Source organism: Erinaceus europaeus, chromosome 8, assembly GCF_950295315.1.
Source record: "Erinaceus europaeus chromosome 8, mEriEur2.1, whole genome shotgun sequence".
Taxonomy (NCBI): Eukaryota; Metazoa; Chordata; class Mammalia; order Eulipotyphla; family Erinaceidae; genus Erinaceus; species Erinaceus europaeus.
The window spans coordinates 60,614,590-60,630,116 of NC_080169.1; the positions used below are offsets into that span (position 1 = coordinate 60,614,590).

Genomic DNA, 15,527 nt, shown 5'->3' on the forward strand with positions numbered 1-15,527 from the left:
TACTCAAGTGGGCTATTTATCCATCTTTTGCAAGGTAAGATCTTGATGCCCTTATAATAACTGATTAATATGAGCTTTTTCTGCTTAGAAAATACATGAAAGAGGTGCCACTGGGGTGGGCTGAGAAGTACTTTGGAATGATGCTTCTGTAGGTAAACTTGCCCTATTAATAAGTAAGGCAAGGACCAGGTGTTGGCACCCCTGGGGGAGCACACATGTTACAACGTACAAGGGTTGGGATTCAAGCCCCTAACCCCACCTGCAAGGGGGGAGGGAACTTCACAACTGGTGAAGCAGTATTACAGATCTCTCTCTCTCTCTGTATCTCTCATCCTCTCAATCTTCCCCTCCCCACTCATTTTCTCTGTCTCTATCTAAAATAAATAAAATATTAAAAAAAACAAGTAAGGCAAAAATAATTTAAAAAAATTATTAGTGCTTTAATAATGATTAACAAGATTGTAAGAAAACAGGGCTATAATCCCATACAGTTCCTACCACCAGAGTTCCCTGTCCCATCCCTTCTTTTGGAAACTTCTCTATTCTTTATCCCTCTGGGAGTATGAACCAAAATTCTTTTTTGGGAGCACAAGGTGGGAGGTCTGGCTTCTATAATTGCCTCTCTGCTTGGCATGGGCATTGGCAGGTCGATCCATGTCCCCAGCCTGTTTCTATCTTTCACTTGTGGAGTAGGGCTCTGTTTTTTTTTTTTTTTTTTGAGGTCATAAGGCAAAAGTAATATTTAGTTTCTTCTTTGTAATAATATTTCAGCATTTTTGAAGTTTAAATGGAAGAGATCTAGGGTACAAAAGTATATTGTTTTTGTGTAGTAAAAATATTCAAAAGCTATGACAACCTGGTTGAGTATACATATTACAATGTACAAAGATCTAGGTTCAAGCCTCTGGTCCCAACCTGCAGGGGAAAGCTTCACAAGGGGTGAAATAGAGCTGCAGCTGTCTCACTGTGTCTCTCTCTCTCTCTCTGTCTCCTTCTCTAGCTCCCCCCTCCCATCTCAATTTATTTCTCTATCCAAAAATAAATAAAATAAAAAAAGATTTATTTAAAATATTCAAAAGCTATTTTTATTATGCCAATGAGTAGGGCATAAAGGAAGTAAATGCACGTATTCAATGTAGAATGTCCAGAATATTTGCAGAAGCACACACATATGCACACCCACAGGCGAATTGTGTCTACACTTAAACACAAGATAGGTTTTTTGTTGAGTCTGGGCATATTGTAGGCATGAAACAGAGCTGTAAACTAGCACTCCATAAACTCTTCTGTTATTTGAATAGTAATTTAAAACAGAGATAGAAAGAGAGGGGAGGGTGAGGAACCAGGACAATTGGTTAACTCTGGCATATAGTGCACCTGGTGTCTCTGTGACTGCAGGCATACAGATTTGATGTGCTGTCTCCCCCTATTTTTTTTTTCATATTTTAAGAACATTTTATTTTTTGTTAAGAATAACTTGGTGGCTTGCCAAGTGGTTTAATGATGATTTTCTAGGTTGTTCAGCAACTCTAGCTAATCTAGAACACAAGATTGTTGGTTGGGGTGGTGGTGGTGGTGGTGGTAAGGGAGGATGTGGGTAACTGCTTATGAGGCTATGACACCATTCTCTGATTGAGAAATGGAAGTTGGTGATGTCAAGAGGTCAGTGAGAAGGGTGTAGACTGGGAAATAAGAAGTAAAACTCAAGAAATGTGACACTATTTACACGTTCATTATTTCTGGAAGGCAGTATTAAAGATGGGTGAATGGAGATATTTAGTAAGAGCAAATGATGGGAGGCAGAGAAAGAAATTCCTTCTGAGTACCCCCCTAAAGGGGGATGTTCAAAAGACAGTTTTATATACTAGCTTCTGGCCTACATATGTGATTCTGAGAGTCAGGAGCAAATAGAAAGTAGTTGAAATAGAACTGAAGTGAAATTTTGCTAGATGAGCCTACATGAACTAAGGTCATGAAAGATGAGCAGGGGTGGTAGTGACTGAGAAAAGGAAGAAATTCAAGAGAGTGTTATATCAAGTGTTGAAAGAGACAGGAGTGACTAAGGAGATGATTTCTTGTTGAAGATCTACTATATGAACACTGAAAAATATTCATTGGGTTTTACAGCACTGAAGTTAATGTAAAAAGAACCATTTTCAAACTTGGAAACCATATTGAAGTGGGTAGGAGAAAGACTATATATATATCTCATAGTTGTATTTTGTCATACAAATATTTGTAGGACCTTCTGTATATTAACCATTATGTAAGGACTGTGTAGATACAGGGAATTTAACAAACATGAATAATTAATTAGTTGGTGTTTTTGACCTAGAGATAAATTATTCTGAAGGTCTCAGAAGGATAGCAGGTTTTGTGTGATACCCTGAATTGGATGGACATATACAAATGTGGCTCATACTTGAATAAAGTTCAGTATATTCAAAACAGGATGTATAAAATAGAAAACTCAGAGAATATTCACTTTTCAGTAAGCACTATAACATTTTTAAAGCAGTGATTTAATTTGAAATTTTTATTTTTTGTTTTAAAATTGTTGAGGTCAATAATTAATTAATTAATTTTCTGCTACCAGGGTTATCGCTGGTATCCCATGCCAGCACTATGAATCCACCATTCCCTGTGGTCTTTCTTTCTTTCTCTTTTTCTATCTTTCTTTCTCCTTCCTTCCTTTATTTCTTCCTTTCTCTCTCTCTTTCTCTGTTTTAATTGGGTAGTGCAGAGAGAAATGGAGAGGGGAGGAGAAGATAAAGAAGGAGATAGAAAGAGAGACACCTGCAGACCTACTTCACAGCTCATGAAGCATGCCCCCTGTAGGTGGGGAGCATAGGCTCAAACCAGGTTCTTGAGCATGGTGATGTTAGTGCTAACCACACATGATACTGCCTGGCCTCCTGCAGCCCATTTATTACACAGACTGAGCTATATCAAAAACCTGCATATAAACACGTGGACAGATTCACTACAGATTTGAGCTAAAAAAAGTTGACTACTGAGAAGGGGCAGTATTCATCAATACAAGGTGTCTTCTTTTTTAAAAAATATTTATTTTCCCTTTTGTTGCCCTTGTTGATTTTTATGGTTGTTATTGATGTTGTTGTTAGACGGGACAGGGAGAAATGGAGAGAGAAGGGGAAGACAGAAGGGGGAGAGAAAGATAGACATCTGCAGACCTCCCTTCACCGCTTGCGAAGGGACCCCCCTTGCAGGTGGGGAGCCGAGGGCTTGAACCAGGATCCTTATGCCGGTCCTTGTACTTCGCGCCACATGCACTTAAACCACTGTGCTACCGCTGACTCCCACAAGGTATCTTCTTATGATCCCACGTTACTTGGTAGAGCTTCTCATTACCTTCTTATGAAAAAAGGTGTAGTATATTGTGAGCTAAATTCCATTGTTAACTGGATATGTGCTTGATTGAAGAACTACATGTAAATGGTTTGAATTAATAAATAGAATAATGAATGCCCAGTGGCTTACAACTTGAAAGGTAGGGTGTTAGGGGTGAGTGGTGTTTGATAAGCAATAACCTGCCTGACTAGAAACATCGAGATCATTATAGTGCACAGGTAGTTAGATAGAAGTGCCAATTTTAAGGCACAGGAAATTTAGCTTTAAAACATTCAGCTAGTCTACAAAGTACTGGTACATCTGTGCAGGCACATTTGAAGGAAGAAGGCAGGCAACTGTAGACAAATAGTATGAAAATATGTTAAAATTTTAGATCTTTCTTTAGTCTTAAATTTCTTTATTGGGGAATTAATGTTTTACATTTGACAGTAAATACAGTAGTTTGTACATGTATAACATTTCTCAGTTTTCCATATAACAATGCAACCCCCATTAGGTCCTCTGTCATCCTTCTTGGACCTGTATTGAATTTCGTTTTGAACATGCAAACAGATTTCGAGTTGATACTGCTTTCATGTGTTCCTTTCAAATATATTTTCTTCATGCTTAGTATTCTGGGACACTGAAACTCTTCTGTGATATTAATGGAAATTTTAGTAGTTTTGCTTTATTGACATTTTTGTTTCATAAAATATTTCATAATTTTATTGCAAGTTGTTAAAGAGTGAATTGATTGTTGGGTTTTCACCTATACTGTGTGACATCTGGCACTAAGTACCATTAATATTAATTCTTATCTTTCTACTGTCAGCCAGACTTGAAGCATCTGTTCCCATTAGAAAGAGACACAAAATCAGCCTGTCATGTGATGCAACCTGCTTTATAAACAAAACTTTTACCTCAGAACATTTGAAATTAGATTCCTAAATGCTTAAAAGTGGTCTACATCTTCTAATTTTAAAATGTTTATTGTGTTTGGATTGAAAATCATGAAACCGATTAGTTGACTTGTCAAAAATAATATTTTTTACTTTTATTTTTAAAATATTTTATGGGGAGAGAGAGAGAGAGAGACCAGAATACTGCTTAACTATGACTTATGGTAGATTATGTGACCTTGGATCCTCAGGCATGAAATTTTTTTTCACAACCATTGACCCACATTTTTTAGTATAATTTTACTCACTTTGACTTGTGCTATTTTAATGTTTACTAACTTTATATGTTTTTGAACAGGGCCATAAAATAGGGAGTTGTAAAAAGAAAAAAAGCCATTTGTATAATTGTCTAGTTTTAAAACCACCTTAAGAATCATTCTTCAGAGAGATAATTTACTTTTCTAGGGGCTGGGTGGTGGCACACCTGGTTGAAGACACGTTACAATGTGCAAAGACCCAGGTTCGAATCTTCAGTCCCCCACATGCAGAGGGAAAGCTTTGTGAATGATGAAGCAGTGCTGCAGGTGTCTCTCTGTCTTTCTCCATCTCTATCTTCTCCTACCTTCTTGATTTCTGGCTGTCTCTATCCAATAAATAAAGATAATTAAAAAAAATAAGTTTAAAAAAATTTACTCTCCTATAAGATAATAGTAGAGAATACCCTAAGGAGCTTTTGTTTCTTTCAAAGTATAATGATTCTCTGCTAATTGGAAATAACTAGGACATTGCCTTTACTGTTAAAAAAAATTGCTTCAGGGAGTCAGGTGGTTGCGCAGTGGGTTAAGAGCATGTGGCGCCAAGTGCAAGGACCGGCGTGCAAGGACTGGCATGAGAATCCCCGAATGAGCCCTGGGCTCCCCACCTGGGAGTTGCTTCACAAGCAGTGTCTATCTTTCTCTCCCCCTCTCTGTCTTCCCCTCCTCTCTCTGTTCTATTCAACAACGATGACAGTAATAACTACAACAATAAAATGACAAGGGCAACAAAAGGGAATCAATAAATAAAATATTTTTTAAAGATTTCTTCAAAGAAGAAAGAATAGGTGACTGGGAAGATAGCTCAACTACCAGAGAATCAGACCTCTGTGCCTAAGAAGAAAGAATAATTTTAGGACATTTTATTCTTTTTTAAAAGATGCATTTATTTATGAAATAATTGACTATTCTAAGCTAATCTAATTTTTGTATTATCTTTATTCACTGGCTAGAGACAGCTTAGAAATTGAGAGAGAAAGGGGAGACAGAGAAGGAGAGAGACCGAGATATACCTACAGCACTGCTTCACCACTCACAGAGCTTTCCCCCTGTAGTTAGGGAGTCGGGGGCTCAAACCTGGATCTTTGCTCATTGTGCTCTACCAGGCGTGCCACCACCTGGCCCATCTAATTTGTTTTTAAAGTGGCTAACTCATTCAATGTTTGTTTCTATTAATAACTTCAAAATGATAATAATCATATTGTAACAAATTTCTAGATTTTGTGGCATTTAGCTATTTTGTGAGTTGGCATATGCATGCGTGAAAATGAAAAGATGAAGTTTGAGGGGACTGGATGGTGGCACACTCAGGTAAGCATACATATTACCAAACACAAGGACCCAGGTTCAAGCCTATAGCCCCCACCTTCAGGGGGTCTGCTTCATCATGGTGAAGCTAGTCTGCAGGTGTCTGTGTTTCCTTCTATCTTCCTGCCTTCTCTCAATTTCTCTCTGTACTATCAAATAAAAATTAGAAAGAAAAAAAGAAAAACTGGCCATTGGCAGCTGTGGATTTGTAGTGCTGGCATCAAGCCTGGTGGCAATAAAAAACAAAGCAAAACAAGACAACAACAACAACAAAGATGAGGTTTAAGATTACTCTTTGAGGGTCAAGAAAATAGCATAATGGTTATACAAAAGCCTTTCATGCCTGAGATTCCAGAGATCCCAAGTTCAATCTCAGACATCATGTGTCATCACTGGAAACTGAAGCTGAGCAATACTATTATTTAAAAGAAAGAGAGGGGTGGAAGGCAGATGGCATACCTTGTTGAGCTCACATATAACCATGCTTAAGGACCCAAGTTCAAGTGGAGTCCCCATCTGCAGGGGCGAAATTCACAAAGAGGTAAGGCAATGCTGCAGATGTCTTTTTTCTATCACTTCTTTCCATCTCAATTTCTCTGTCTGAATCCAATAAATTCAATTTATGTATAATGCATTCCTTGAAGGCAAAGACTGTCTCTTAAAGAAAATTTAATTTATTAATTAAAGGGGAGCATTATTCTAGCAATATGTTTCTGGGGAGCAGACCTCTTGCTTAAGAGTTTAACACTTTATTCACTGCCCCATCTTCTGGGCCATAGGAAAAGACTGTCTTCATGCTAATTTTTGTACATCAGGGACTAAAAACCTGAGAAAAAATGTCTTGTTATAATATTTTTGTGCAAGTATACGTTACTGGGGAGCTGTGTGGTTGCCAGTCCCTGTTCAGGGTGCCAGTTGCCGGTCTAGCTTCATGGGCGGGAGACAGAGGACCAGAGACTCATGGCTGAGTGGTACACAGTTCAGTCTTTATTCATGTGGAACTCAGCGCAATCTAAGCTATCTCTAATTACAGTCATGTCCTTATATATCCTGAGGTGGAACTGTCAGGTCGGAAGAGGATGTACGTAGGATAGGAGGTGGGGAAAAGGAAAAAGTGTGCGAAACAGTAAGGATTAAACCAATGCCCTGGATGCAGGGTGGTGCTTAGTTAACAGTGGTTTGTTGTTAATATTCCGGACGGCTCCAGCTGGCCGGGCTAGCTTGCTTCACGGCGGGTAACAGAGACGCGGAGACAATGGCTGGGCAGGGAAGCTGTATTTCTTTATTCAGGAACAACGATTCATAAACTAAGACAAACTAATCACCAAACAGAACTCCGCTGTCTCTTTGCAGCGGCACAAGCACTCTCTCTTACTCTGTAACTCGGGAACGCTCCAACTCTGGAACTCTGGAACTCTCGTACTGGGGAACCCTCTCAAACTCCTCCACTGTGGAACTCTCTCTTACTCTGTAACCCTGAAACTCTCAAACTCAGGAACTCTCTGACTCAGGAACCCCTCTCTCGGGGTTCCTTGGGGCGGGGCCAAGCAGGCCCGCGAAATTAACAGGACTGATCCAATTCTCTTGGCGGGGGAGGGCTAGAACAAACCAATGTAAAGCATACGACAGTGGTTGTGTAAATAGAATACAGTGTTAAGCAGGGGGGATTAAACCAATGAAACAGAAAGGGTCTTAGAAGCAGAATTTAGAAGCAGACCAACATGTGGTGGCATTGTTGAGTGCACATGTTACAATGCACAGGGACCTGGGTTTGAGCCTCCAGTCCCCACCAGCAGGGGGAAAGCTTTGTGAGTGGTGAAGCAGGGCTGCAGGTGTCTCTCTGTCTCTCCCTCTCTATCTCCCCTGTCCCTCTTGATTTCTGGCTATCTCTATCCAATAAATCAATAAAGATAATACAAATTTAAGACAACAAACAAAAAACAGGTATGCTACTGGAAAAGACCTCAAAACAACAGTTTTCAGTATTTAAGAAATAACAGATTTGAAATGTAATAGGCAGCTATCCAGTATGAATGTACTTAGGCCAAGACACTGGCAGCCATATTCCCAATTAACAAACCTGCAAGGCTTCTTGACTAGCAGATAACCCTGAAAATATTAGCATGTGGCAGAGACTCATGGTATAATTGATCAAATGTTAGGTACCACCTTCACAAACATCCTCTCTGCTTACCAAAGACAGATAATAGACAAGAATGCACGTTCTTGGCATCATCCTCATTCACCCCCCCCCCCCTTAATCATACCAATAATACTTGTGACTTGAACATAGAGTCCACATAGTTTACTCATAAACGTTCATGCATCTGTCCCCCTTGTTTCTTCACAAAAGCCTAATAGAACCCTTACTCAGGTATTTGTTTCCTCTAATCATTGATCATGCTCTTTCTGTTCAGTAAGGCCTGTTTTATAAGCAAGTGAACTTTTCCTTTTTATACGTCAGACTTTGCTTCTTGCCCTCCTCTGCCATCTTACTAAAATTTGAAACTAGATGTATTAAATCTTTTCTATCCTGATGTTACGTACAAAATATATATCTGGTTAATATATGTTGTAGGTGATGGAAAGGAAGGTAGTAGTGGAGGCCTCAAAATGAAAAGGGAAAATTTAGTCAACTACCGAATAAAGTGAACGAGTGGCTAAAAAGATGATATTTATAATTCTGTGTTCTACATTTTAAAGAGTGATCATTGCTTTGTCATGTGCAAGACCGTGATTTGATCCCAGCTCTTACTACAGTGGAGGAAGCCTCTGCTGGGATTCCTTCCCCTCTCCTTCCTGTTTCTCTGTTTCTATTGGAAAAAATTGGCTAGGTAATAAGAACAACAACAAGTGATTTCATGGCAAGGAACGTGCTATGTGTGCCATGTATGAAGTAAGCATTTTTGTAGCTTAGGATAAAAATATTTGAAAGTAATGATCACTTCACCATTTCCCCCTTTCCTTTGCTAACTAATATTTTCATTTTCTCCAATTGACCTATTCTGTTGCTATTTAGATTTCCTAGGCTTGACATTTCTGTTACTGGAAATTAAAAAATCACAAAGTAAATATAGCATCGTAAATGAGTTGCAAATTTTATAATTTTTTTCTTCCTTTTTTCTTCAGACACAGATAATGTACAAGTGGATTGAGCCCAAAATCTGCCGGGAAGATCTTACAGATGCTATTAGGTTGCCCCCTTCTGGAGAGAAGAAGAATTGTCCACCTTGCAACCCTGGATTTTATAACAATGGATCATCTTCCTGCCATCCCTGCCCCCCTGGAATGTTTTCAGATGGAACAAAGGGTAGGATATCAGTTAGTCCAAGAATTATACTTTTAGAAAATGATTTTGGGACCTTGTTTTAAATTGTTGTTATGGAAGAATTGTTTAAAAATGCCATTTTTTAAAAATAGAGATTAAAGTTAAATTGAAATATATGAGTGAAATTGTGAGACTCCGGTGACTTATCCCACATATCATAAGGATAGAACTACAGTGACTTTTTATATAGTGCTTGTTTAATAATATGAATTTTAAAATTATTTTTTATTTATAAAAAGGAAACACTGACAAAACCATAGGATAAGAGGGGTACAACTCCACACAGTTCCCACCACCAGGACTCCATATCCCATCCCTTCCCCTGATGGCTTTCCTATTTTTTAACCCTCTGGGAGTATGGACCCCAGGTCATTATGGGGTGCAGAAGGTGGAAGGTCTGGCTTCTGTAATTGCTTCCCCGCTGAACATGGGCATTGACAGGTTGATCCATACTCCCAGCCTGTCTCTCTATTTCCCTGGTGGGGTGGGGTTCTGGAGAATCAGAGCTCCAGGACATATTGGTGGGGCTGTCTGTCCAGGGGAGTCTGGTTGGCATCAGGGTAACATCTGGAACCTGATGGCTGAAAAGAAAGTTAATATATAAAGCCAAACAAGTTGTTGACTAACCATGAACCTAAAGGCTGGAATAGTGCAGATGGAGATTTGGGGGTCTCTGTTTTGTAGATAGCTAGTAGGCCTGTTTTAGTTATATTCCAAAGGACCTGTGGCTATACTAGTTTGTTTTTTTTTTCCCCTGAGCCTGAAATCTGATATACAGGTGGATCCAAGTTATTATCTGGGGAGATGATGTCATGGTTGGATTAGGGACCAGAAAGCTGGATCAAGGAAGAGAGTATCTACCAAATAAGGGAAAGGTATATAAATATTGCTGACTGTAAACCCCATCGATTTGACGTGATTTGGTGTCCATATTCAGCTTAGAAGCCTATGTGACCTTTGTATCCCTGTAGATCTGAGTTCACATTCTGTGGTCATGAGTAGGAACATTCATATATATATATATATATATATATATATATATATATATATATATTTTTTTTTTTTTTTTTTTATTATTTAAGAAAGGATTAATTAACAAAACCATAGGGTAGGAGGGGTACAACTCCACACAATTCCCACCACCCAATCTCCATATCCCACCCCCTCCCCTGATAGCTTTCCCATTCTCCATCCCTCTGGGAGCATGGACCCAGGGTCATTGTGGGTTGCAGAAGGTAGAAGGTCTGGCTTCTGTAATTGCTTCCCCGCTGAACATGGGCATTGCCTGGTCGGTCCATACTCCCAGTCTGCCTCTCTCTTTCCCTAGTAGGGTGGGTCTCTGGGGAAGCTGAGCTCCAGGACACATTGGTGGGGTCTTCAATCCAGGGAAGCCTAGCCAGCATCCTGATGGCATCTGGAACCTGGTGACTGAAAAGAGGGTTAACATACGAAGCCAAACAAATTGTTGAGCAATCATGGACCCAAAGCTTGGAATAGTGGAGAGGAAGTGTTAGGGAGGTACTTACTGCAAACTCTAGTGTACTTCTGCTTTCAGGTATATATTTTGCAGTAGTTTATGGATACGTGTGAACATAAGCTCTCTCTCACAGAAACTGGTGTATATCTAGGTTTTGGGACTTTGTTAGAAAGTGAACCACCTGAGATGAAATTAGAGTATACTATGAAAGGAAAGGTCTCACCCAAGTAATGAAGCTGAAGGGTTGTCATTCCACACGTGAAGTCTCTGGACACAGTCTGAAGTGAAGCATGTTGAGGTGGCAATCGTTGCGTTGGTTAGGTTGTGATTGGCGGATGCAATATTATTTGGTATGGATTGGGAGAGGCATACGGGAAAGTGGGCCCTATCCAAGCGTTCCAGGACTGGGGGGAGTTTAGGCTCTATAGTGGAGATGTGAGGTTCCTGCTGTCTTAGGGTTCATAAAGAGAATGGATAGTTAATGTTATCATCACATTATTTGGTAATTGGGTTAACTTTTAAAAGTCCTTTTGTTATGGTTTGCTATACAGTACCCAGTATCTTGTATATAGTTGTGCTATTGGATGCTTCTGATCTACTTGGTCTAGGCTTTTGAGAGAGTCCGCATATCAAATACACAGCCTATATATTAAAAAGATTCAGTTTGTGTTTTGAAAAACTTTGAGACATACAATTGGTTTTCCCCCCTCTCATATTAATTAACTAGTGATTTATATGTCTACATTTTGCTAGGAGTGTACATAAACACCATTCCCACCACCAAAAGACTGTGACCCATCCCTCCCACCCACTCCCACCCCCCACTGGCCCAGGAAGCTGCATGTCTACCCCTCACCACAGGGTTTTTACTTTGGTACCCGAGTAGGAACATTCTAAGCTGCCTCGGTTTCAGGACCCATCTTCCTTAGGTGGATCATAGAGTATGTTGTCCAGCCTCCCTTCGGAGGATAGAAAATTCTCTGCCGCTGTTGATCCATGTTGAGAGCAAGGTCCTATGGGGGCCCACAAAGGGGTCTGTTTTCTTGTTCCTGATAGAGATGACCGGTAACAATGAGAGAGGGAGTTACTCGTTCTAGGCCCATCAATAACATGACTTTCTAGTGTCAGAAATCTGCTACATCTGACACCCCAGTCTGATACTTATATCACTATATTATTCAGAGTCTGAGTCAGTTGAAGAAAGGATGTATTTTAGAAATCTAATCTAATGCTACTTATTATTAGTCAGTGACTACGTAGTGTCGTTTTGCACCATGGAGAAGAGAGAGAGGAGGTCCGGAGCGAAGAGGGAACACAAATCTTTATTTGTCCTGGCACCTCAGAGTTGGGTGCAAGAGAAACAGGTTGGGCCACGTGGAGGTAGCGAAAATGGCTGCCTCACGCAGTAACCTTTCCTGCGTCTAAACACCAAAGTGAAACGCCAGCAAGAGAGGTGAAGAGCTGGCAAGAGAGGTGAAGCGCCAGCAGGAGAGAGGTGAAGGGCCAGCAAGAGAGCGAGGTGTGGAAGAATAAGGGCTTTTATAGGAGCAGCTTTCGTGAGAATGGGAAGGGGGAGGAGTAACCATAGCACTCCAGGATAGGATAATAACTCTCGTGAGAATGGGAATGGGGGAGGAGTAATCAAAGCACTCCAAATATCGCGGGGAAATAGACAATGCCCTGAGGGCACAACATGGCGGAACAGGCACTCCGAGAATGTCCCAACTCTCACTGGAACTAGCAGTAGCCTGAGGGGACAACATGGCAGATGTGACTGCATCTGCACAATTTCTTAGCCTTTGAATAGCAATTCATATTTTGTACTACAATAATGGAATTTTTTTTTGCTTTAGTTATATGGCAGTTAAAATAGCACCCACATTGACTGTTTCAAAGTACACATTTGGGAAAACTTTTTCATGCTTACCAGATATAAAAATACAGAGTGGTTATAGAGTTGGTTTAACATTTTATAGACAAAGATTATAAAGCATTTTAGTTACAGGTATTTTACTTTTTTTTTGGTGTTATTGGGGCCTCCTACATGCATGATTTCATTATTCTGGCCTGGCTTTTTCAATCAGAGAGACAGACAAATACAGAGAAAAACCAACCCAGCATTGGAGCATCCTTCAGTTCTGTCTCTACCTTGCACTACCTATCTGATGGTGGGCCTGCAACCTGGACTTTATGTATAGCAAGACAGCTGGCTTACAGGGAGAGCTATTTTTCTGGTTCCAGGTATCTTATTTCATTGTATTGATACCATATACTAATTATCCAGAGCCTTTAAAAGATTGCACAAAAAAAGGACTCCAGAGTTAAATTGACTTTGTTTGAATCTGTATCTTTCAGGATAACAATACTGTAATTTATCTAAGTTACTTAAACCTTTGGAACGTTAATTTTCACATCTGTAAAGTGGGTAATAATGTCTAGCTTATCATCACTGAGTAAGGTGTGTAAAAATGTCTCCTTCAGTACTTTCAGGAAGTGACTGTTCAGTAAACATTTTCACTTCCTATTCCTTTTCTACTGATATAATTATGCAAAGTATTTGGCTGAATTAAAAGTGGTAGGAAAAGACCTTCCTATTTCAATTTTGTATATGGTAATTTAAATAAGGTTTATTTATTTATTTATTTATTTATTTAAGTGTATCTATTTATTTTGTATAGAGACAGAAACTGATATGAAAGGGGAAGATAGAGAGAGGAAGTGTGGGAGAGAGGCACCTCCAGCACTAGTTAACCACTTATGAAGTTTTCCTTGCAGGTGGGTACCTGAGGCTTGAACTTAGGCACTCAATCATGTGCACTACCACCTGACTCAGATAAGGTTTATTTATAAATCTCTTTCTAAATCCTTAGTTTTCAGCATAATTTTCAACATAGCCAATAATTTTAATTTCAAGTAATCAGTCCACAATTAAATGATGAAATATTCTATTAGGTTTAATAATCAATATAAAGGGTGAAATTTTTCCTTGTATATGAAGTAGAGGAAATTGATTCTGAGATCACATGTAAGAAAACTAATTTCAGAATTACTCATAATGTAGACAGTAATTCAGTGTTGCTTCCATAAGTGAAAGAAAAATAATTATAATAGTTTACGTGTATTCTTTTTTTGTTCTTGGGCAAACACATATGTGTTTACTATTTCCAGAATTATTTTTGTTTCCAGAGATACCTAAAAATTAATTTTTAATGAATCTGGTGTTTGATATCTCTTTTCTCCACTTCTCACTCTGCTAATTTGTTAGTAGTGCTTAGAGCACAGGAAGAAGTTGTCCAGATGTAGTTTAATTGTTATTGTTTGTCCTCATTTGGCTCCTGTAGAATGCAGACCATGTCCAGCAGGAACAGAGCCAGCACTTGGGTTTGAATATAAATGGTGGAATGTCCTCCCTGGCAACATGAAAACTTCCTGCTTCAATGTTGGGAATTCTAAATGTGAAGGAATGAATGGTGAGTAGAATCATTCTATTTGATGTATTTTGGCAGTAGAGACTCTTGCATTCATCTCTCAAAAGCATTAAGTATGGGCAGAAAACATTTTTTTAAAAATTTCTCTATTGGGGGATTAATGGTTCACAGTCAACAGCAAAATACAATAGTTTGTACATGCATAATATTTCCACATAACAATACAACCCCCACTAGGTCCTCCTCTGCCATCATATTTCAGTACTTGAACCCTGCCCCCACCCCAGAGTCCTTTACTTTGGTGCAATAAACCAACTCCAGTCCAAGTTCTGCTTAGAGTTTTCCCTTCTGATCTTGTTTTCAAAGTTCAGAAGACATCTTAATCTTGCCATATGGTTAGATGTCCATCTTCCAGCTCTCACATAAAATCAGTAAGCAAGTATGGCAGCTATATAGTGTTCCTGTAAGAACATAAATTATTGATACTTCACAACTTTGGAGACGACTTTGAAGTAGATAATTGAATATTTTTATGGTTATAAATATAAGACTAGATTACTTAGAAAGTTGATGAGATCTGTGTCTTTTGTCAGGTTGAAGAGTTTTATGACTGCATTTATATCTGGATTGGTTTAATTTGTCTTAACATTGAGTCATGATGAGGGCTTACTTTTCTTTCTTTCTTTTTAACTTGTGATTAATAGTATGTTACAAGATTGTAAGATTACAGTGTATAGTTCCACTCCACACCCACCACCAAAGCTCTGTAGCTCCACCCTCCAACCACCCAGAGATAACCACCATAGTTCTCACAAGTTTTAGAAACAGTTTGCTTGCTTCTTTTTCTTTTTCTTTTTTTCTTTTTGCAAGTTCATAGTTATCAGATCCATAGAATCCATATGAGTGAAACCATCCTATAGTTGTCTTACATCTCATTTCTTATTTTGCTAAGCATAATTACCTCTAGTTCCATCTGTTTTGTCTCAGTAGAAACAACATCATCTTTTTTTGGTACAGAGTAGTATTCCATGGAATATTTATTCCATAACTTCTTTAGCAGGGTATTTATTGATGGGCATTTAGACTGCTTCCACTCTGGCTATTGTGAACAAGGTACAGGTCTTTTAAGGCTTTTTCATATGCATGAACATGAGGATAGGGTTTCTTCTTCTTAGGCCACCTTCCAACTTCAGAGGGGCTCATGCTGTTAGGAGGCTGGGGATAGTGCTTTTTTTTTTTTTTTTTTTTTAACCATTTTATATGGAGGGGGTGGTTAATGGTTTTGACACATAGGTAAAATTTCTGATCTCCTTATGATCAGAGTTATGTCAGCCTTATAGAACATGTTTGGGAGTGCTTGCCCCTCTTCAATTTTCTGGAAGAGTTTGAAGAAAATTAGTGTTGGTTTTTCTTTGAAAGCCA

The 15,527-nt window shown here is 39.0% G+C and overlaps 1 protein-coding gene across 4 annotated transcripts in view; it reads left to right on the forward strand.

The window, feature by feature from the left end:
• ELAPOR2 (endosome-lysosome associated apoptosis and autophagy regulator family member 2) overlaps positions 1-15,527 on the forward strand; it is a 222,930-nt gene that overhangs the window by 143,242 nt on the left and 64,161 nt on the right. For all 4 annotated transcript variants that reach the window (XM_060196310.1, XM_007537720.3, XM_060196308.1 and 1 more), the window contains 2 exons: positions 9,002-9,182; positions 14,019-14,147. In XM_060196310.1, coding sequence (XP_060052293.1) covers positions 9,002-9,182; positions 14,019-14,147 — 310 coding nt within the window. The remainder of the gene's footprint in view (positions 1-9,001; positions 9,183-14,018; positions 14,148-15,527) is intronic.